Raw genomic sequence first — 24,130 nt, forward strand, 5'->3', positions numbered from 1 at the left:
AATTTGCTGCTTTAAGTATCCCAAAGGAATTTAAATCCTTCCTATTTGTTTCTGTACCACACCTACTGGCAAGAGACCCAATTACCCCAGGCTCAAAACATTGCTGCAAAGTCACCAATAAAGGAGAAGCTGTGATAGGAGGGACACAGAAGCTTAGTGAGTACCCAACCAGCACCTAGCTTACCCAACACAAACATCATCTCTCTGCTTGACCAGCTGCACCAAGGCTATTTCCTTTCTCTACCACAGCCCTCTTACACAGCATGCCACACGCAGCATGCTGTCCTCTGATATCTTCACCTGTGACACAGCACCTGGCAACTAACATCCACTGTAACAGAAGTGACAGCATCATTATATCCAACTTCTGAAGGTGCTTCTCTCTTTAGAACCATTTTAACGTCTAGTTTTCAGGAGGTTTAACACATGAGGTGTCCATTTGCTTGCCAAAACACAAGTTAACCTTTATGAGACCCAACTAACACTGCCCTTAACCTCCAACACCCAGAATTCACAAGGTGATCTTACATCACAATGTAAGAAGTTGCTATAAATACGTACTATTTAACTTGCATACACTGTATCTGAGTAAGTTGAAGCACAGGCCGGAAGAAAACTTGATGGAAAAACATTTTGTTGCAGCTTACCCTCCTCCTTTAAATAGAGCTGCATGAAATGAAGTCCCACTCCCTCATGGCTCCACTGGCTGTCACTCGGCTGGCAGCATCCTTCCCCCTTTCCCCCCCATCAGGCTCCTTCCAAACCAGACAGGCAGCTCATCAACAACTCATCAACAAGTTTTAGTTCTCAGAAGAAAGAAAGTCTTCCTTTTTGTTCTGGCTGCGAGACCAACAGACCTAACTCAATTCTACTGCTCACAGACTCAAAAGTGTCTCTATCTCAAAACATATCAGTCAAGAGACTTGCTCACACAACGTATCCAGGTATAAGACTTAAAATACGCACTCACATTTTCTTGAAGGTCTTCACGTGACTGCGTGCTGGTCAGCTCAACTTCAGTAACTTCCACCAACTTGCACCCAGGTCACCGCAGCTCTTGCCATCAAACAAGGACCTACCAGGTGGCCCCATCAGGTGAGCAGCCTTATTAAAATGCCTGGAGAACTCAGCTCACCTGGCTGCTTCCTGGAGCAAAGCAGCTCTTAAAGATGACTCGGTTCACACTTAAAAGTCATCGCTGAGATGATTGTGTTATTCAGAAAAGCAAGGAAGGCTATGCAGAAAGACAAACAAAAGCGACCCTGTAAATGGCTATGGGGATAGGAGTGATCCTTGTGGATGCCTCCTTTTTTTTTATAGGAAAGCTATTTTACTGCTATACTGCCAGTCCCGGTGGTAGAGAACAACTGGCAAACTCCTGTAGGATGAAATGTACTTCATCTGTAGTCCATACAGCTCTCGGGGTGTGTGGCAGATAGCTGATATGCATAAATACACTTGGACATGACAGAAGTATTCTGGGGTTCTACAAATTGAAAAAGGCTGAGTATGTTTAAGGAAGTGTTGAAGACTTCTGTGGAATGTACTGGCTGCCAGGCCGTTCTGGCCTTAACATCTGAAGTTAAAACATGAAGCCATGTTCTTCAAAACGGTCATTACAGCTTCATATGAATGTCATGATTTGTTGTGCATGTAAAACCATATTTTCATATCCAAGCCTACTGTTTTTTTTTTTTTTGTTTTTTTTTTTTAATGTTGTTATATAGACTCTACAGAGCTAAAACAGAAAGGAGAGAACTCCAATTACTCCCAAAAGTAACGCTAAAATAGTTGAGATAAGGGTTATGTGAGCATGGTCATTAACTCAAAGCACTCAAATCAAGAGGCTTTCTATACACACAAATGGCAAGATGATAAACTGCAAAAATATATACGTATTTACAGAGTAGAGATATATATTGTCTGTTTCTATTACTGCCATGGTTGTGAGGCTGACAGCTTACCCTGTGAAAAGCATTTTAATACTGACAAACATAGAAGCATGCCTAGCAAGGTATGGCAACATACAGATGCTTAACAAAATACCTGCGGGTTGTGATGAAGTATTAACAACTGTTGTCACCAACTGTGAGCCTAACGTGGAAACGCATTCCACGGAACTGCACAGTGTGAGAGGCCCCTGTGGACTGCTTGCTCGTTGCAGGTAGAATTCAACACATGCAAGTGTTTAAGGAACTGAAGTGGCCAACCTTTTCCTTCTGAAACCTGGTGTTGTAGAATTCAACTCATTTCCCTCCATAATAAAACCCAGTCACCTACTTTCCCTCTAGCATGACTTAATATTAATATTAAAAATCAGATCTGTGCAGTGTATTTTATTTGTTTACGTTACCTACTTGTGGTTAAAAACCACTTTATCTGACAGTTTAAAAGCATTCTTTTAAAATAAAAAGAAAACACAACTTTTGCTAAAAATTTGCAAGTTACATGGCTGCAATATACAGGAGTATAAAAAATTAACAGTATTCTACAGAAAATATTCTCAAACAGCAAATAAAGATTAGGCATAGAAGCATGATCCTGAACTGAACAAATATGAACTATAAAACAGCTAACAAAATTTAAAAAAATCCTGAATATCCGTATAAAAGAAGCAAGGATTGAAAGTGCAGGTGCTCCAGTTTGCATTTTAACATATTCAGTAAGCTGATACAGGATACTATTCATTTATATAAAGTGACAGTGTTCTCAGTAAGACTTAAACATTCAGTTACATTATCTTGCAGCTTTTTCATTACCTCTACTTTACACCGTTGTAAATGAAGACTTATGCAATACAGGTTTTTAACTTCTTAATCTAACAAGGATATAGTAAGTTGGTGGTAAAGGTTAGTTTTAAAAGCTAAGCTAAATACGCTGTAGATCCAACTAGATACTTTGTGTTCTGGTTTTTAAAATTTATTTCTAAAAACATCTCTCAATTTTTAAGGGACTCCACCAATCTGTTTCGGAACCTGCATACGCTGCCTTTGGAGCTTAATGGCAGCAAGGCTTCCAAGTCCACTTGCTAGGAGCACAGCTCCAGGCAGGACCACGATGGAGATTTTCCCCCCGATGGCCGAGGGCTGTTCCTCTGCTGGGTTTGGTTAAGCTGCAGGTGGCTGAACCAAGGCAAAGGCAAATGGATTCTGTGTTCTGTTGGAGCAGAAATCATCATACTTAACTGCATTTGCATGAGGTGCCAGCTCAACCTGGGATGCCCTTTCTACTTTTGAGTGTACCATTCTCAAACAAGGGAAGTTAGGCCCCAGTCAGGAATCACTGAAGTGATCTTGCATGTATTCAGAAAATGAGAATGAAGCATACATTAAAAAATATTATCCTCTCTGGGAAATAAAAAAAAAAAAAGTTATATGCAACAAAGTTATCCTGCAGGGATGGTGCCTGGAACGTAACTTCACCTGAAGTCCCATTCAGTTTGACAGCGTCCCTTTAAGTTTTAGGTACTTTTTTTTTTTGTTTAATATTTCCCCTCAAGAATCAGATCTCTGCATATGTCTGTTTTAAAAATGCACACAAATATCAGCGTTAAGTTTACATTTAGAAGAACTAATCTTTACCATTTAAAATTGACAGCAAGGTTAATAATACACACACTTCACTGACGACTGATATTTTTTTTTTCTGTATTTTGAATAAAATTTGCATTCGTGTAACATTTCCCACAGAAAGAGTGATTATACTTCAAGACATAGTTAAGTATGCACCCCAACATTTTCACATTAGTGAAAACAATAATGTTTTGAAAATACCAAGGCCTGTGCCAGGTACTCATAAATACATAATAGAAAAAATAAAAAAAACTGCCTTTTATCCCGACATAGTAGAGATTTCGTAGTCACTGGCCGAGGTGATTGGTTTACCCATCATCCTGACATTTTTAGCATTAGTGATCCTAGCCATCATGGACACAGGCTTATCAAAGTACCTAACCAGCGCTGGCTCAGTCAAAAGGGAGGCTAAAAACTGTTCAAAGGTGATGGCCCAGTCCCTGTCAATGCTAGTGCTTCTATGAAGAGAAGTGGTGTGGTTGCTCCGTACCAAAACGGTGTCTTCACCAATGTCCTCGCAGTGCAGCTTTTCTTCTTCATGCGAACCTGCACTCAGCACCGAGTAGGACGACATGGAGCTGTCATCTTTTGTATCATCGTCAGAAATGAGCATGGAAGAACAGGCTCCGTTGTCCCTGGGAGAAGAGTCCTCAAGTTTAATGTCCTCCATCTGCATGCCCAGGGTGCTCTCAGTGCAAATGGCCTCCTCGTCGTTGGTGACCAGGCTGCCTTGGAACGGCTTGTGCTGTTCAAGAGGGTACTGCTGGCTGTCTTTCTTCTGAAACAGCTCGCTCTGAATAGTTTTGCTGCAGTTGTTACTGCTGCTGTCTGCCTCTTTTGTGGGCTGTACCGAGAAGAGCTTGCCAACTTCACCTATCTCCAAAAGCAAGCTCGTCACAGCAGCGGTAGCATGGTACAGATCTTGTTCATTGGGGTCTTCACTGAACATGTTGTACATTGTCTTGCACAGTTCGATGAACTGTCCCTACAAAGAGAAAAAGAAAACATTATCGAGAGAGCAGGAAACAAATTCAGCTGTTAGATCTAGTAAATCAGTTTAAAAGAAGCTTGAAATAGAGGGATGACAATAGTTTGTGTGATTAAATCGAAATTGAAAATACTCTGGGTAGAGTCTAGAAAGCATTTTCAATTATTGGACAGCCACATGTTGTCTCTCTAAAAGCTATTTCAAATATTTTAAACTGTGCGTTCCTTCCAACAGATGACAGATTTCTCTCTGCAGCCAGAGGAGGGCAACAGAGGGCGAGCAGTGAGACACAGCATTCATTCTGATGCCTCTTCTTACTGAAAGAATGCTTAGTGTAACTAGCAGTCTGATCAAACCAGTGAAAAGTAATGAGAAATGAAAGAAGTGATCTTAGTGCTATTTTAATTGGCAGTGGTAACTCAGCTGAATGCATACCTTTCAAAGTTCAAAACTGACTAACAGGAAGGAGAAGATTTGCTTTGGGCACCTAAAGAAAGAAATACTGCTCTACAGTGAACTTTCCCTATAAACTCTGGAAGGAACAGCTGTCCCAATTTCTATATGTATGCATCTCTCAATCACGATGTTCTGGGAGCTGGATATGACTTTGTTGAAGACAACTAACATATATTCAACTAACATATATATATATGTTTATCTGCCTCAAAACTTCTACTGCTCTATTGAATATTTTTAAATATGTTTAAAAGAAAAGTTTAAATTTCATGAAAGGTAAGTGTTAGCAGAAATACCTGGTTCAGCTTGGGCAAATCCTTGGAGTTTTTTGCTTTGGATTTATTCTCTTGGCTCCACATTCTCAGATAATTTCGATTCTCTTGTGAACTCTTCTTGCCTATTATCAATAAAATTTACCCAGAGATGTAGGAAAAGTCCAAGAAGAAACCTCTAATTAATGCCTTTTTCCATTTTCAAATATCTTGTCAAGAAATTCAAGATGTAATTCAGAGGGAGACAACATGCATACCTTTGTCTGTTTTCAGACTCACTGTAACAAACCCATCATCTACTCCTTGTTTGTTCCTGCTGTCTAGACCAACAACTAGAAAATACAAGGTTGGGGAGAGAGATCATTGTGGCTTTACATCTATAAATAGATTTCAGGTGTACAGAATAAAATAAAGACAAAATTCACTCTACAGAAAATGTAGAGAAAAGTTGCTAAGACTAAACCATGATTTTCATTTATTCTTAAGTCTCCTGACAAATCCCAAATAATCAGTTATTACTTACAATTACACTTACTAATATAAACACTTGGATTTTTTTGTGTAATGCAATAATTAGTCTGTGTTACCACTACCCAACAGCTTCTAGCACGATTCATGTTCATATTAAAGCATCCTGTTTTATCTATTTAGGACTTAAAACTTCTATCAATTCTTATTTGTATTTTCAAACACATTCCTTCCCTCTGTAATCTGGAGGATGGGTAATATTTTCTTAAATTGGAGAGAAGCTTAATATCATATATCTCCAAGGAAGAGAATGTCATTTAAGACAACACAGTTGAGAGGGATTGAGAGATATTCTCATTAGGCTACAAAAAGTTTTCAAACTACTGAACTAATTTTGATGCATCCGTTGGCTCAATTTTTCTTTTTTTAGAATTTCCCATGTTCTGCAATTCAAATGCATCGTGAAAGACAATATATGTATTTTCAGCCTCCATCTAGCCATATACGCTCAATTTATCACAGAATTACTTCTGCAGTAAACACATAAATTACATTGTTCTGAGAGTGTTTCTGCAGTGTACAGTCCAGTGGACCCCGTGGGGTACACACACAAACCCCACTAAGGATGACAAAATAGGCTACATACTTCTTTTTACAGAAGATAGTTCACTTCCAGAGTTTGATCCAATGAAAAGGTAGCTTTATAAGAAGACATGGTGTTTGAAGTGCATTACCTTGTATTTTCATACTCAAGACAGAAGATGCCTACCATGCGTACATTCCGGCGTGATGTCTTCAAAAAAGTACTGCGTGGCTTCAAAAGCAGAGTCTGGTTCTTCTTGTTCAGGGGATGGATCTAAGCAATATCACAAAACTATTTCATTAAAAACTCTACACTTCCACTATAAACTGTAACATATCCCAATTGATACACTTAACATTTTGTTTTCTGGAAATAATAGTTTGAAGATGTGAAGGTTCAATTCATGGGAGACGAAACAACTGGATCCGGTACTACCTTTTTACTGTCACTCCTTCCACCTCCAAAATTCACCTCTCTTTGGCTTCTCATAACTTCCTGCCTTCAGAAGCTGGCTTATTTCCACGTCTAACTCTAGTTAATGCAACCATTACATTCTTCTGTGCAGGGTGTCCTAAGCAGGATGTGAACCTGTACTAGCTTGAAATAACCTGTTATGACTTGGTATGAGACCCCAGCTTTTCCAATACCAGAACTTGCATTCTTAGAACTAGATCTCCTCTTGTTCAATAAAGTCAGCTGTTCTCCTTTGGGTTAAACTAGTGCATCACTCCAGCCGACCTCCGACAGGAGCAATAGAGAATCAGATGATGCTTTCAGATGTTTTAAATCATCTGGCTAAGGCAAAAATCTCACTTATTTTACCACAGCATAAACAGATAAAGTAGTTTCTACAAAGTAATTTTAAATGGGACAACTACTTGTTTACAGCTCTGGTCCAAAGTTCAGTTCTAGCCATAAAGACAGCTATTGTAATATAATTTACTTACCAGGCAAAACATGCATTTTATACAGCAGCTTTAGCTTCTCTGTAAGATCACCATGGCATGCTGCACCTAAACAGCATTGTATACAACATGTTAATACTCAGTATTCAACGCCATCCTATTTATTACTGCTAGAATATTGCATTTAGAAGCTGCTACATTATGTAGTTATGTTACCGTACCACCTTTACAGCCCCAGATAGATCAGAAAGCAGTCATTTGACTTGTACAATCATACGGTCCTCAGCAGAGATGAATAAATAGCTTGAGAACACAGAACACTTCAAATTTTGTAGTTCTGTGTTAGGTCCTTTGTTATATGTCTATTTCATTACTCTCCAAAATAACCCATCATCCCTGTGTTGCCACTAAACTTTTAGCAGGAGACCTTTTTTAAGATGGCATTTTTTGGGTGGACATCAAACTTATCGGTTTGAGGATCCGATAAAAACATCGCATGACTCAGAACGTTTATCAGGAAGAAGAAAAAATAGTAATAAAAAAAAGACTTTGAAACAAACACAAGTACTATTCACCACCATTTAGCCAAGGGCTGAACTGTTATTTATGGAGTACCCTCTGATGATAGATATCTACCTCAACTCCTTTCTGAAATCAGCTGTATGAAATCCAAGCTGCAGATTATTGTAATAAGTAAACAGATGTTAGTTCATTTGAAAGCACCAAAACAACCTAAAAATCAGACCTCTTTGTGAATTATCTTCTTTATGACATATAGCTCAGAAATAAATGAATTAACATGGATTAACTAGGCTAAACAGATTTATTTTACCTTACAGTGTCAACCCACCTCTGCTAAGCAAACTACAACAAAGCATGGGTTGGCAAATACTACCACAGTCCATTGTTAAACATAAGACTGCAATAAATACACATGTCAAGCCAAAGAAATTGGTGCATCTACATTAGTCATTTTACTTTTAACTGGGTCCTTTTTCTTTAAGTGTCATAATACTGTTCCAAATGCTTTCTTTTCTAGTGAAGTTTTGCACCCAAGTACCACATGATATGCCACACTGGTAAAAGCAACATGAAATAACTTAAGCGTGGAAGAAGGCTGCAGTTCTTTCAGCAATGGCTACAAATGCATTCATCAGAGTAGAATTCGGGGTATGGGGTATCTGACTTGTTCTCATCCATCTCCCCAGATGTAATAAGTAATCAAAAAGCTTGAACAGCACTGCTTTTTGCTTTTTTTTTTTTCCTGAAACGTGTCTGTGTGTTTCCCACTCAAAGGCTCTTTTTCTCCTCAAAATGCACAGGAATGAAGACAACAGAACGCAGGACAAGCTGTCATCTGGATGCTCTCAGAGACAACCTCCTGGGCCTCTCCCAAAAGAGGTCAGACAGTTTTGCAAAGGGACACACAGCCTACTGGTAACTTACAGGAACTGCCTAGCAGTTGGCTGCACTGGGCCTCTCCCAAATAACATTAGTCTACAGCCATAAAGACAAGAGACAGAAACAGACCTCTGGAAGATCTGTCCCTATTATGGGGCTAGGGAGACCTCTGCATGAGTGGGTGCCTCGGCTCAGGACATCATTTTGACCTGTACATTGTGGTACGGGGGGGTCATTCCAAAAGACAGCCTAGAGAGCATGATGCCTCCTGTCCAGCCTCTACATCCCCAAACAGCAAAACAGATGCTGCTGCCAAAGGTCCATGAACAGCACTGAGGAGGTGGTAAGACCATCCTTAGCTCCATTCAGGAACACTCCCTTCCTGGCAATCTGGAGGCACAAGCCTTACAACCCTCAGTAATGTTTAACAGCTCTCATCTTTTTGGGATGCAATTCTTGTATGATACTCCTCCAGTTTTTATCCAGAAGTTTTAAATGGGTGGTGCAAGCATGACACACACAATTCACTCATATCTTATCCCAATAGCTTTTTGTGCTCTAACTCATGCTTCCTGTAGCTTTTTCTAAACTCATCACATTCTGTTCCCAGCCCCACTTTACTCTCATTGACTGAGAGCTGACTCTCCTCACTAGGTGCAGGCTACCAGCCCTAAAGCCTAGCCACTTGATGAAGGGCCAGCTCCTGCCTCATCTTGCTTACTCTTAACCCTGGGGCTCACTTGTTCCCTTTGTTGCAATATTGATTTCAATCTCTTGAAGTTTTGCTTTGAGACTTTCAGGAGCCACACTCTCCATTAACGACATTTAACTTCCCTATCCAACCAGCATTACCATTTTCTCCTTTTTCAGTTTACTTATACTCTCTCTCTCTTAATCTGTAGGCCTGGTTACTGATTGCAGAAATAGGACTTCGTTGCATATACAGTGAGATGTGATACCTTCCTATCACATAGGGACACAAATATGAGCTGTCAGCAGACTTCTGAAAAGAAGCCCTTTTTATTCAGGGGCAAACAAAACCAACATCCTGACCATATCCTCTTCCTGGTTCCTTGTATGTGCATGTGAACTTATCAAAAGTCATCCTCCTGAACAGTGAAAAGGAAACACACGGATTAGAAGTAACCACACCATAAGCACACAATCTGAGGACCACCTTCATGAGGCAGCAGTAAGGGAAATCCAGGCAGTTGCGCACAGAAAAGATGACAGGAGTGTTTTGTGAAGTTGGTTGTTGTTTTTTTGTTTTGTTTTGTTTTTTTAACTATAAAACGTGAAGTTCTATAAAGTTAGAAGCTCTCTCTGAGAATTAATCTTTCATACATCATCACCTCTTTCAGATGCTATGTCCAATTCCTAGCTCTTCTTTAGGACCATGACCACCTCTAAGAGGTATACAGCTATATACAGTAATACAGCTATAGCAAAAAATTATTTGCACTGTGGACAGAGCTGTAAAGGGTTCAGTAAAGCTTCTTCTCATACAGAATTCTTGCAAGCTCACTTTCAGCACAATCCCATCACAGCCCATGTTCTTCAGCAATGCTTGGTGACTGCTGGCTGTTCTGGCCTCAGTTGGGTTTCCAAGCAAAATGGAATCCTATCCTCAAAGTACTGCTTCCTACTACCAGTACAATGAAGTAAGAATCACTGACAGACCATTTAGGAAGAGTATGCCTCATTATCTGTCAAGGTCTGTGGAAGACAAACCACTATCTTCTTGTCCCTTTTAAAGGTCTTCAGCTGATGCAGATCTGTTCATTGATACTAACACCGACAGCTGCTACTGAAGCAGGAAAAAGACTGCATCCTAATGTAATGATTTCTAGATGAGTTCATGTTCACAGGTTTAAAGGAGGCAGGCTTTGCTTGACCACATGAGAGGTGGGAAAGAACCAGTAGCAAAATGAAGCAGCGTGACTTTAAGGGAGATCTACGGCTGGGCTCTCAGCTAGGCCCTCCTGGGACAGCTGTGAATATTGCTTCACACCACATCTGGGGTACAAGAATGAGACCATTCCCATCACACTGCCACAGAGAACCACAGGTTCTCAGACTATAATTGATGTGTAGCTCACAAAACAGTCCTTCTCCCAGTGTGATATAAAAATGCCTAGTGTAGATGCACCTACTGACACCAACCCAAACCCCCGTGGGTACCACTGCCATGGGTGCGATTAGATTAACTGAACAGTAGCTTGAAGAGCTCTTAAAACAAAAGATGACTTACGCAAATCGGCATACATCAAACTCAAACACATAATCTGATAGCTGATAAAACATCTATGTTTGTGACAGAGTGGATCTCCCTCAGAAATGAACTGTTTTAGTCAGATTATTTTAAGATTGCTGTGAATTCTCCTTACTTAGCCCAGACACGAATTCACGGAAGTTGATGAGCAAGTCTCCATTTTCATCAAGAAGTCTGAATAAGCGTGCAGCTAATACATCTGAATGAGTTCCACATGCCCAAGGAAAGAGGAGAGCAAACATCCCCTTGAACTGCTCAAAATCAATACGGTACTGCTCCAGATAAGGCAGGCTGGGATCATGACGGTCAATAGCATTGCTGTTTCCTCCCCAGTAGCAGCTAGTCAGATGTTCTGCCTGAACAGAAGGGAAATGCTGTGATTGTTATCACTTCTGTTAATAACTCATCAGTTATCAATGATAAAGGAACAAAACTCTTAACACAGTCTTTAAACTACAGAGGAGTATCATATCTATTTCCATCTACCTAGGCCTTGCAAATCTACAAAATAGACTTCTCTCCAGTCCAGCACAAAATGATCTCTATCTCTATCAAAGAGTCAGAAAGTGGGAGGGAGGAAGAAAAAACATGAAATCTGTAATTTCAGGATATATGAACTTCATTTTTTTTTTTAAACTTTGTTTCAAAGAAATCGTATGTAGGCCTACTTTTTTAGTCCTACTGAAGACAATGGAAACCCTAGAGCTGATTTCTACTTCAAATCAACTCAGAAGCTTAGAGAAAGAAGTCTTAGCACTGCACAGTGATCCGCCAGATTGGACTGCCTTAGTCTCCCTGCTTCCATAGTAGCCTGGAAGAAGGCAGTGTAGGATTTAAAAAGGATAGGCCCTGATATTACAGATGGGAAATTGAAAGGAAATAAATACTTCATGGAATATCATAGAATCTTTAACAACAAACCAGAGGATTAAAGTACCTTGTTTCAGGGTACTGCAAATGGAAGTGAAGCCATAGTGTTTTAATTGCATCTGTGTATTGCTGTACACCTAACTAAGACATCATTTTGTGACACTATATTTCTACATATTACATTAAGGCACTAACAACAGCAGAAATCAGCTGCTGTCATATGACAACATTAATGAAGATAATTTTTGTGTTCAACTCTAAAAATCAGGTATAGAGAGATGAGTTTATAAAGATTGATCAAAAGCCCCTCTATGTTAACTTCTATATAATATAAGCTTACTTATATTATATATATGTTTGTATACTCACTTTTCCATGAACAAATCATGTACTACATTACTTCTTCCCTTAGCTTTTAGAAATTGTTAAATTTCTTTTGGGTATTCAGTAATCCAGCAGCTAACTCAAGCTTGCATTAAGATACCTGATAGAGAACTCTGACAGAACCTGGCCTTTAGTAAACACCACAATCCTGTATCACACATAAACATTTCCTTGCCTTGCAGGCACGTGATCTTATCTTCACTTCAGCTTTACCTTGAAAAGAGCATACAGTTCCTCCAATTCATCAATAGTGAAAGAAGTCTCTGTCACAATAGTTCGTACCTTTTGAAACATAACATTAACAATTGTTAAACATCTGAAAATCCATGTCTCAGGAGAAGCTAAATTTTATTTCAGAAACAGATGCACTTTAATCTTTGTAAAGAATATTATTCCAGTACTTACCACGTTGCGCTTTGTAGTGTCTTCAAGGGTTTGGATAACTTTCAGCCTTTGTTTAAATCTCATTTGTTCAATCAAATCTGCTCGGATACTTCCAAATTTCTTAAGTGAAAGCAAAAAAAAAAAAAAAGAGAAAAAGGATAGTTTCTGTACTATGTATAGCTTAACGTACTTAAAAAATTCTATTTTGTGAAGGATCACAGCTAAAATTCTAAAAAAAGTAAAGACATTTGCTTCTTACACTCTTGCTTGTAATTGTAACAAAGCTAACACAGCGAGCTCCCAGCCCTTGCTGTACCCAGCTAACTGATGAATGTAGTAGTCATTATATAACAGATATCTTGATCTTTTTTATTATTTTTATTTTTTATTATTATTTTTACTCTCGATGGTTTCTATGGAATTGTTGGGTGTTTTAATAATTAAAATCAACCAACAACTACCATCCTCCTGGAACTAGTTCTCTTTTTGCACCTGTCTACTGTTTCGGTCACAGTTCTTCACTCCTCATGTCTTTTTTTTTTTTTTTTTTTGGCCTAATAGGAGTACAGCTAGTTATTTATCTGTATGAAACAACAAAGTTCCATACTGCACAAGCACCAAACAGACAGACTGGCTCTGCATGGAGTCAGGTAATTCATCTCAATGCAGTTAAACCAACACAAGATGCCTCCATGATGAGGAAATAAAAGAAAATGCAAAGGGAACAATTTCACAAAAATACCCTTCTTCCTGTTAGAGCACCGTGCAAATGAGAACTATATACCTAACTTGATTCTGTTTGTCATTCAGCACAGAATATGCTATGGATTACCTATTAAATAGATACCATCTTATTAAAACATGAAGGGTTTAGGAGCTGTTTCAGAGCTGCTTCCTGTGCTATCACATTGCTAATAGGTACTTAGACTTTGAGCTAAAATACTAGTTCACTCAGTATGTCATCATAAGAAAATATGGAAACTAAGGAGAATTATTCCTTTAGTTACTCTCCTTAAAGTTACTCTTTATTTTTTATAAAAAATAATGTATCAGTGTAGCCAACAAGGATATTTTAACTGATGGATATATATTTTTAATTCAAGAACAACAAAACTGTTTAGCAAGTTTTAGTTTTTTGTAAGCTTTCTTCTGTGCTTTGCAGGTATTCGTTGTTATCAATTCCCTTCACTTGAAAATATTTTAGCTTTACGATCAGGGGCCACAGACATCTCTATCACTCATCAGCACCAGCTGTTAACTTAAAAGGAACAAAGTTTAACCAAAAATGGAAAGGTCTTGTGAAATCATACTGACTCAGCATGCTTCTATATACAAAAGCTGCAAAAGTTATGGCTTAAAAAAAAAAAAAACAAAAAACAAAAAAAAAAACAGACTAGCTCCTTCCCATCTGACTATTTTGGTTTTCTGAGGTGAGTGAATCCCTCTCTTTCTTCTACTTCCAATTCCAAGCAAAGCAAAACTAGAAAGTAAAGCAGAACTGAAGTGTACTGGCAAATTCCTGTTAAGAAATTCTATCTTACCTCATAGGAGCATCTGATCAACCTGAAGATATCCACCTCAGGATAAGGCTCTACATCATCACTGAGCAGTGAGTGAAGGTGAGGAATGGGTGGAAGAGTGCTGTCCTTATTAGTTACACTGTCCAAATACCTGGTGAGAAAAAGAAAACGAAATGAGAAACTTAAAATTCAATTACAGTCCCTCCCATCTTAGGGCTAATAGAATAAGGGTAACAAATAGATTAGTTAAATGAAAAAAAATGATTAACTTTTTTTTTTTTAATATATCAGCACCCTGCCAAATCCTAGTCCCTGCCAGTCTTTTTTCTCAGAGCTATGATAGCTCTCTGAATACATTACCTTTATCAAGAAAAAGCCCAAATGTAGCTAGTCATACTTAACATGTAGCTCACTGAACTGATTTGATCTTTGTGACTGTTTAAGTATGCAAAATTAAGTATGACACTTTGAATACCACTTGAACCAGGGTCAGCGTCCTCCAGTCTACATATCCCCATCTATTAACTGCCCAATCTTGCTGCAATGGGCTTTAAATGACGTGTCATTCCCCCGGGTACAATTGCTGTGAATGTCTTCTACATGGCAGCTGCACAATCCTTACATCCTCAGTAAACAGTGGGGCTTTTACTTCAGAGGAAAGACAATCACATTCTTCTCAAATTCCAATGAAATTCAGTATGGATGCCCCATTCCTGGAGGTATTCAAGACCAGGTTGGCTGGGGCCCTAGGCAACCAGATACAGTGCCTGTGTTAGTGGCTGTCAACCCTGCCCATGGTAGGAGTGTTGAAACTAGGTGATTTTTGAGGTCCTTTCCAACCCAAGCTATTTTCTGATTCTATGATACTCACAAAATTTACTCAGGAAAACATTTAAAGTCTCAGCAGCACCCTGAAATCTTAACAGTACTACCAAATGACAGGAAAATGGACACAGCATACAGCAGCATTAGTTTGTGTTAAATGACTCAATCCGGTCTATGCATCAACCTCCTCTAAACTCATTCATTTAAGAGTCTACCTAATTTTCCTGTTTAGTCCATTCCCAAAACAATTTTCCTTGCTATCTAGGCTTTTTCATAGAAGCAATTATATAGTAGTAACTAAATAAAAACTATTTCTGTTGATCAAATAAAGTTCCTATAACAAGGTTTGGAAAATTTATTTGGATGTCTTGAAAGAGTAACTTACATTTTGTTAGTCACTAAACATCACTGTAAGATGATATAAAGAGCATTGCACATGGGTGCAAAAGTACTACTAGCACTAGAAGATTTACATTTAGCGTACTGGCTTAAACTTCAACATAGCAGAATACAGATTAGAAAAGGAAGCAAAAAGAAAAATGAAGAGAAAAGAAAAATGAAGATGCTTGATTTTCTGTAATAAATACCTTCCCAAGACTGTCATGGCTTCTCCATCATCTTTGCAATTAAGCAGCTTGTCTACATTAGCATCGAGGACAGCAAGTGCTAACTGAAATATCACCTTTATTCCTTCACAGAAGAAACAATCCACAACCACCACAGCACTCTCAAATGGCATTACACTGAGGAAAAGAGTGAGGAACCAGGACAGGGAAATAGTGGATATTACACCCAGGTCCTGCATGCAGTCATAAAGCTGAGGAACATAGTCACGAGCCAACTCTTCAAAGACACCCTGATCCACCAGCGCTCCTGTTGAAAATAAGGTTGAATGTCCGTTAATTTGGGAGCAATTGAACACATCATTTAGGGGGAAAAAATGATCTTCTCTGTAGATAAACAGATACAAAAATAAAGAATATTTTACACGATTCCTATGTGCACTTTCTCACTTTCAATGAAATAGATTCACTTAGATCATAGTAAGTTTTTGTTGGTTTAATTACAGATTTCATAGGAGCTAATAAAGAGTCAAATTAGCTCTAGGACTTACAGAAGTTATACTGTGGCTTAGTACTCAGTATTACTAACAGAATAGTATTTTTCAGTATTCATTATTGAAGGCAGTCAAGGTGACTTGCCTGTGAGGGCTTAGATTTATTCTAAGAGAACCCTTGGTTATATCTAGATCATAACATCAGTATCTTAAGCAGTCCAAAAAGGAACATCTCAAGCATTTGTGAGTTACAGCAAAGACAGTCTCCCTGATAAGGCAAAACCTTCACTTACACAAGAAAACTGTCATCCAACAGTAACAGCTTTCAGACACCATTTCTCTTGCAAATCAGAAGTGAAAAGGCACAAAGAACTCCACTGTAAATTGTCAGAGCTCCTATCTCTACCCTAATCAGATAACTGGATCTTCTAAAATTCCAGTTTTAGCCTCCCACATCTTTCAGATGTTCTCCATTTAAGCCCTCTTTAGAATGCCACATGACCCTAAGTAGCTGAAAAAGCTTTTAACTAGCGAAGTATCTGCTTAGGAAACTTTCTCTGTTCTCTCTGAGCAAGCTGTCTTGCTGTGAGCATTCACAATAGCTTCTATGCCACAAACAGTTCTTGTTACCAATTCAGTTGGGTCATTCTTTACTGCAACTTGAAGAAAAAAATTCATAGCATACCAACAACTCTTGTATTATAGTAGTCAGGTAGCATACGTTCACACAGAGCCACCAGCAGCCAAAAAGCTTCCTCCTCTTTTGCGTAAAGGAGAAGTACTGAAGTGACAATATTCATAGCCTAAAAGAAGCACAAATATAAATTGCTACACCCATTTCTTTAATATCTAGCACAGTAAGTGGGCAGGTAAGTGCTTCTTACTCTAAGAAAATGAAGTAAAACCCCCCTGCAGTCCTCGAACTTCTCCCAGTGCTCACAGGAGAGCTTAAAAAGTCTCAAATAAATGATAAAAGTTAATTAGTTCTAAGCTATGAAACCATATATGCATATTTAAAAAAAAAAACATGGTTTCTTTGCATAGTCAAGGGCCTACGTAAGTACGCAAGCATCCAGTTACACTGCTACCAAAAATTGTGTAAATATGAACTCTTAGGAAATCCGAGTCCAACACAGACAAAATGCCTCCTAGTCCACTGATGATGACTGCTGATCTATTACTGTTTGTAGAGGTAGTCTACATGCTTTTGGCCAGTACAAGATGCTGAGGCAAGTGTCTGTAACAGTATGGGTCAACCAACCAAAACTTGACAATGAAACATAAGCGTCTCACTCTTGCTTACTATTCAAGTTCAACTGTTCTTGACAGCTTTTTTTGCAGACTGTTTTCGTCCTTTTCAAATATCACAAGGTTGTATAATGACCTCTGAATTGTTTGCTTAGATCCTCTGACTAGACTTCTGTTAGTCTGAAGAAATGAAGCGTTTCAGTGCAATTTTCTCCTCTCTTGATGTCTTCAAGAATTAGCTGGTCATTTCAGATCCTGAGTCATTAATATTTCAGGACTCCAGCTTGAACATTATCTACTCTGAAATAGCAATTAAGGTTTCAAATGAAACTCAGAATGTTTTAACTCTATCAAAGTCATTTATTTTCTTCTGCCTTGTCTACCACATATGGAATATTGCCGGGCCTGAATTCTCGCTGTAACCATGAATCAGCATTCTAAAAGCCATGAACCAAGTCTCAAGGCTACATACATTTACCCTAACAGCTTTTTGAACTAGAAACACAGTGCCCTTCTACTGTTCTTCTCCTAAGCAGCCTTTATAAAGGTTATTGTATCTACTGCTTAATGTCGTATTTGTTATCAAATAATTCATGATACTGTTAGAATTGTTTGTACTTTCACTTACTCATGCTATATCTAACACTTCTAACAGTCAGACATTAATCAAGCTTCTTCACTAACACTCCTGATTTCGAGTTTCCCGAAACTTGAAAAAATAGGTAAAATTTGAAATTTGGGGGGGAGGGAAGGGCCCAGGTGATTTGTTAAAATGACGTACCAAGAAATAACGATGTGACCAGAAACTACAGACTTGAATCACAGGAATAACAACTCAAAAATCACATACAGTTCAGCATTAACTGTACCAATACAACCACAGTAATATTTTGTACCTTTGTTTATTTGTTTTCCCTGATTTAATTGCGTCATTGAGAATGTGGACTAATGTATTCAATAAGTAAGCCAAAATTCAAAGGTGAGCAATTAAAAACCTTTTTCTGTTTAACAGCAGCTAAAGAACCTTTTTTGGGGTTCACTTTTCACTGCAGACACACGTCTGCCCAGTCTCCAGATTTACAGGCAGAAAACACATCTACAGAAAACCATGCACAGCTCTGAGTATGCACTGCAAATGCTTCTGCTGGTGCAGGCCCTTGCATCAAATCCTTCTGAGCTCAGCACTACTACAGTTCTGCAGCACTGACACTTCTCTTGACAGCATTTTACTGTTATCAGTGAACTTGCACGGCTAAATACTCAAGCGTGTGCAAACGAAGAAAAAGGAATAAAAGGAAAGAACTGGAATTCCAGAAACTGAAGGACTGCCAAGATATTTCAGTTACCTGACAATATCCTATGTTTGGATTTCTAAAAGCATAAGCTGTCAACACTCTCCTTAGAGCAGCAATACCCATCTCATTCTGGAAAGCAGGGTGTTCTGGGAGCGAGCGGTGCAGATCCCTCTCTATTTCTTCTGTAGCAAGATTATACTTCCCCATTGATCTTTCCACTAGGTCCTCATAATAGCCAGGGTGAGTGGCCATTTCATTAATGGCTCCTGGGTGTGGGAGAATAAAACCACAAGAGAAAACAAGGCTTAGAAGACAAACATTCCATGACGATCATCGTCTGCTATCCTTTCATCTCAAACATCAATTTTAAAATTCAACAAGCAAATATGAAACGTTAGTTTTGAAAAGGTGATCTAAGAAAAAAAAAAAAAGGATAATGCAGAGATGACAGAGTAGCTCTACTTGTCTTCTACTCTGGACGTTTTAATATCAAAGTTTAGGAGAGGAGGAAAAAAAAAAAAGCAAATCCCTCTTTCACTTAAGATGAAAAGGGAATCATGAAGAACAAAAGAGCTGCTCCATCACATGGTATCATGAGCTCTCTCTGCAGCTGGCTGTGGGGCTCATTATCCTAAACTTAAAACATGTCTGAGAAAGCTACTTGCCCTAAGGAGGGAATAGATTACGCTCAGTTGCACAAAACGTAGCATCTCAGCTGCATCCTCCAAAAAGGAGAGAGGAACTCCTGAGCTTTCCTCCCCCTCCTGAAAACGACTTGCCATTTTGAGCAGGGCACTCAACCTGTCTTAGGAACACAGTTACACACTCACAGGGCTGCTATGAGATTTCACTGGTGACTTCAACAGGACAAACGTGTGCATTCTTGCACGCATTTTCTGAAAACATCCCTTTCATGCCCATTAGTAAAGAGAAGATGTCCAAGATCAGGCATTATTAGCAAAGAAATTTTAAATAAGCTTAATTATGTCATCATACAAAGTTCCTGGTGAGCTCATAGTTTCACATATACCTTAAAACGTTTACAATATCTCAGTAAAGGACAGAACTAGAGAAGATATATAAAAGTGTAAAGGTATGAAGAAAACCTGATTCATAGATTCATTTCCATGCAAGCAGTATTAAAACAAATTCCTTCAGCTTTGAAGAGAAATGCTTAAAGGGACACATACAGAAAATCCCTGATGGCACAGAAAGTATGAATGGACAGAAAATTTTCTTCTCATTTCCCACATGGAGGCACAGCAACAAGTTTATATTTAGGAATTCCTTGCAAAAGCTTACTGTGAAGGTCAGAAGTATAACCGTATTCAGAAATGATAACAAATGCAAAGCAGGCCTGCAGATGGCTGTGAAACATCTGGAAGCCTCTAGATTATTGACTTCTGGTAGCAGAGTTTACACTCTGCTTTTTTATATTCTTCATTAATTATCTGAGCCTTGTTTGAAAAAAGGATTATTTTCTTGTCTAAACAGAACTGTTGCCTAAACCAGTCTGGTGCCTGTTAACAATTATGGCTTTACATGCTCCAAACATTTGTTTTCCTTTTAACAACACTCTTAAGTATCTTCAAAATCCTTTCTACTCTCACGCTTTTGCTTATAACCCACACTCCTAATCTGAACAAATACATACCTGAAAACAGCAGCCAGAGTTCCCCTCTCATGCTTTCTGGAATGCCCTTCAGCACAAGATCTCTAGTCTTCTCCGTACGATACATACACACTCCTTGGCCATATTCAGCAAAGTGAATCTTCCAGGCCTGTTCTTTCAAAAACTCTTTAGCCTAACAGCAATGAAAGAAATGCATGAACATGTCGCTCCTCCTTCTAACTGACCCACTGAAATGCAAGGAGCTAAAAGCCTGTCATGTTCTAATTCATAAAGAAAGCAATAAATAACCTGATTACAGTCTCATTCACTTATTAACGAGCTGCCTTCTCCCTTTTCTTAATTCCTATCCTTTCACATCTTGCTGTTAAAAGAATACTTTCAAAGCAGTTGTACTTGAGAACAGGCATGCAAATACTCATTGATTTACATCCAACTCTGCTTTTTATGTAGCAAAGTAGTTTGTATTGGTAGAGCAACAGCACATGTAACGCTTTATTTTTGTGAAAAATACTGCCTCTCGTAGAGGCATTTCTTACTGTGGCAGAAAGAAACTTTCCTGGCTCAAATTTATTTTAAAGCAAACATAACTTTTCTCAGACAAGCACAGGGCTCCAAGATATTTTTACCAGTTTAGGGTTGAACTCCTCAGGTGACCTCCGTCGATACATAGTCATTAAAGCTTGAGTTGCTGTTGGAATGCCATTGCCATTGAGATTGAACTGTCGTTCTCCTTCTGACTCAGAGCTGAGGCTTTTATGAGTGCTGGCAGAAACAATGCTATTTGATCTTGTAAACACCTGTAGAAACCAGTCACAAACAATACAGGCATGGGGTTTAAGCCCGAACCCAGGCTTTTTACTTTCTTTTACATCAGTTTCTATATGCTAAAAGCCAACTCCAAGTGAAGAAATTAAATTTCAATGAGCACAAAGCAGCAGAGTTGAAACCAGTATAGAATAATGCAACTGTTTCCAGTTTCCTCAATTGCTCCATCCCCTACCACCTCCACAAAAAAAAAAAAGTATTAAAATCCTATGTAATTATTTAAGTAATGTTAACTTTAAGTACACCCTGCCATTACACTAGCTCCCCTGGTCTACTACCAACATCACAGAAGTCCCCAGGTGGCTCCTTGGCTGTCCAGAATTGGAGATTCACAGACACATTTGTGTGTATGTACATATGCTCTCAAATATGTTTATACAGACAAATTATTTTGCAGCCCTTACTTGAACAAAGTCCTTTTACAGAATATTCAGCACAGACAATACAGACTGTTATTTGAAAGAAAAACATTTTGGAGACAGAACTTTCTGACTTCCCAAACAGCTTTGAAAACTTTTACTACATTAAGATCACAGACTGCAGTTCACACTGTACACCTAGAACTGAAATTAGTGGTCACTCACCTCTTTGTGCTTATTATATCATAATATCATAATAACAATGATCATAACTACTCATTTGTTTTTACAACTTAGGAAGCAGAAAAAAAAGTTTCACCTAGGGCAAAAGGCAAGGAAAACGCATACATACATGCATGTGCTCTGGAATACAACTATAACAACACGCCAATCATACCTCACCACTAATGAAGCGAGTCAAAAACTGACTTAAGTTTTATATGGCAAACACAGTAGGAGACTACTCAGTGCAAAGCCTAGTACAGAGTTGCAACATGAGGTCTACCCACCTAAAACCAACATGATACACCTCAAAGTCTTTTCTGCTTGCTAAGCTTTTCTGGGTTTAAAAGATTTGAGAAGTTTGTGATACAGTGCATCTAAATTTCACATACAGAACCTAAGAATTCAGCAGCTACTCAGAGTACCTAAGAAAAATTCATTTAACTACATCTTTTAAAAATTATTTACTTTGCATGGGAAAATAGGGAGCTAGTACAGAACACTGATGCCTAGAAAAGGGTTATTTTGCTCATTTAAACATTGTGAAGTTCAGTAAGAATATACATGCAATCTCAAACATCTTTCTTCTGAAGAAAGAAAAGTATCAGATCTAGCTGATAGAGACCTGCATAACAACTTCCATATTAACTAGTATTTTCTTCCAAATACTGAAATTTCACCATTATATTTTGACTTGGATAAGTCAAATATTCAGCTAAACAGTTAGATAACCACGCTACTTTCTGAAGAGATACACTGTGATTGTGCACTGTGAAAGCAGGAGTTAAATTCGTTTCCATTTCAGTGGTGAATTCTCTCATGTTTATCATTAAAAAGATATCCTAGTCACAACATTCAATAGTTCAGCCTACTAAGAGCAGTAACGCAGAAAGTAAGATTTCAGTGTCCAAAAGTGTGGCCTTAGAAATTAAGGCTTTTTTCATCTTCCCTGTTAACCTGCGCTGGTTAAAACCTCCTTGTAATCAGCTAGTCACGTTCCCCTCTACGTACCTCATCATCAGAGCTGATATAGCTTCCAGACATATTTTTTTCCAAGTATATTTTTGAAGTGGTTTGTTGCAGAAAATCTGAGATCCGCTGTACAAGAAAGTCTCGGTCTTTCAAGTTGGCAAACAGGAATGTCATTCTGTTTTTGGTGCTGATTGACAACGGGCTGGGCAACACACTGGAGCTATCTGCCTTTTCCACTATTGTCACCTAGGAAGAAACAGCTGCACCTTAAGATCTTCTTTCATCAAGCTGCTTGCTTTAAGAAACAATTTAATTACAATAAACCCACTGTTGTTCCCCCCCTCCCCCGTATCATGAGCATCCCTCAACTGCAAAACAGGATACACATTAACTCAGAAACCAGAAGACAAAAAGACTGTCACTTCCCTACAATTGGCTTCTGTACATTCTCCAGCAAAACTCCTTTTTTTCTGCTTAATTTATTTTCCTCAGGCTTCATCTTACAAGAGGCAGCACAATAACATTTCTTCTGTGGGATACAGATCTGTGAGCTTTCTGCAGGACCCTCAAAATCCTTCTCCTGGTCCCCAGCTAGGGACTAGGATAGTCTGAATCAACAGAAAGTTTTACTTACTTTTTATTACTAACAAACGTGAATATGCTTTTTTTTCCCCCCCTTCTTCTTGAAGAGCACTCCTATTAACTTATAGCTACATACTGTGGTTATTTGAACTGCATTTTCACAATGCCCAGAAACCTGCAGGAAACTCACCCCATGCCCTTCCTTACAAGTGAAGACTTGTAAGTTCTTGCTATCTCTCTTCTCACATGGCAGCATGTTTGGCCTTCAGCTGTTAGTAAGCTTGTCATTAATCTAACTGAATTCCAATCTGTATACAGTACTCATGGTACAATCCACTACAATCTACTGAGTATATGGCACAAAGCATTTTTACACCAAGAAATATCAGAAGTAAGTTGCACACTGTGGATGAATTCCATAACAGCATTATTAATAGCCTTAGAAACAAATCAAGCAACCAAGCAGCTCAGAAAACAATTTACAGTACTTTAGTTTTTTCTGACTTGAAACAATTTCCTAGGTAATAAAATCTGTCTTAGTGCCCTTGGTATAAAAGAATGCACATTTCAGTTTATTACAACTTTTTCTTTTGTCCCCTCATCCCTTTTTTTTTTTTAAAGTAGGGATCAAAGGTGAGACACTAGTGCTATAATATTAATGTTTCTCTAGCTAAAAGGATAATGTTTTGCACAATACTTTCCTTAAAATGGATTTAAAGGCTTCAACGCGCAGCTCAGATCCTAAATCTCTTCTCTATCCTGCCAACTTCAGTTTATTTTTGTGAACTACAAATCTCTTACAGCTCTTCATTAACACGAAGGGAGCCATTCTTCCTACATTATATTTCCACTCCACTTAAGAACTGCTTGAGCATAATCAGCACAAATGAATTTATAGAAGCACAGGTCAAACATCATAGTAATTAAACCCTGCTACAGTGACAGCTATATGTTGATTCTGAATCAATACTTTGCCGCTGACTTCTGTGTCAAAACCATTCCAGGTCATCACAGAACACTGGGTCTGAGGCAAAGCT

The 24,130-nt window shown here is 38.5% G+C and overlaps 1 protein-coding gene across 1 annotated transcript in view; it reads right to left on the reverse strand.

The window, feature by feature from the left end:
* Positions 1 to 2,321: 2,321 nt before the first annotated feature.
* Positions 2,322 to 24,130, reverse strand: part of TBC1D9 (TBC1 domain family member 9) — a 43,507-nt gene continuing 21,698 nt past the window's right edge. The window contains exons 7-21 of the mRNA XM_010709512.3: positions 22,551 to 22,757; positions 20,760 to 20,930; positions 20,155 to 20,305; positions 18,552 to 18,766; positions 16,643 to 16,760; positions 15,488 to 15,773; positions 14,097 to 14,226; positions 12,577 to 12,675; positions 12,385 to 12,453; positions 11,033 to 11,273; positions 7,287 to 7,352; positions 6,526 to 6,612; positions 5,546 to 5,620; positions 5,313 to 5,413; positions 2,322 to 4,557 (exon numbers count right to left, since the gene is read on the reverse strand). Coding sequence (XP_010707814.1) covers positions 3,832 to 4,557; positions 5,313 to 5,413; positions 5,546 to 5,620; positions 6,526 to 6,612; positions 7,287 to 7,352; positions 11,033 to 11,273; positions 12,385 to 12,453; positions 12,577 to 12,675; positions 14,097 to 14,226; positions 15,488 to 15,773; positions 16,643 to 16,760; positions 18,552 to 18,766; positions 20,155 to 20,305; positions 20,760 to 20,930; positions 22,551 to 22,757 — 2,742 coding nt within the window. The 3' untranslated portion in view covers positions 2,322 to 3,831. The remainder of the gene's footprint in view (positions 4,558 to 5,312; positions 5,414 to 5,545; positions 5,621 to 6,525; positions 6,613 to 7,286; positions 7,353 to 11,032; positions 11,274 to 12,384; positions 12,454 to 12,576; positions 12,676 to 14,096; positions 14,227 to 15,487; positions 15,774 to 16,642; positions 16,761 to 18,551; positions 18,767 to 20,154; positions 20,306 to 20,759; positions 20,931 to 22,550; positions 22,758 to 24,130) is intronic.

This window comes from Meleagris gallopavo, chromosome 4 (assembly GCF_000146605.3).
Source record: "Meleagris gallopavo isolate NT-WF06-2002-E0010 breed Aviagen turkey brand Nicholas breeding stock chromosome 4, Turkey_5.1, whole genome shotgun sequence".
Taxonomy (NCBI): domain Eukaryota; kingdom Metazoa; phylum Chordata; class Aves; order Galliformes; family Phasianidae; genus Meleagris; species Meleagris gallopavo.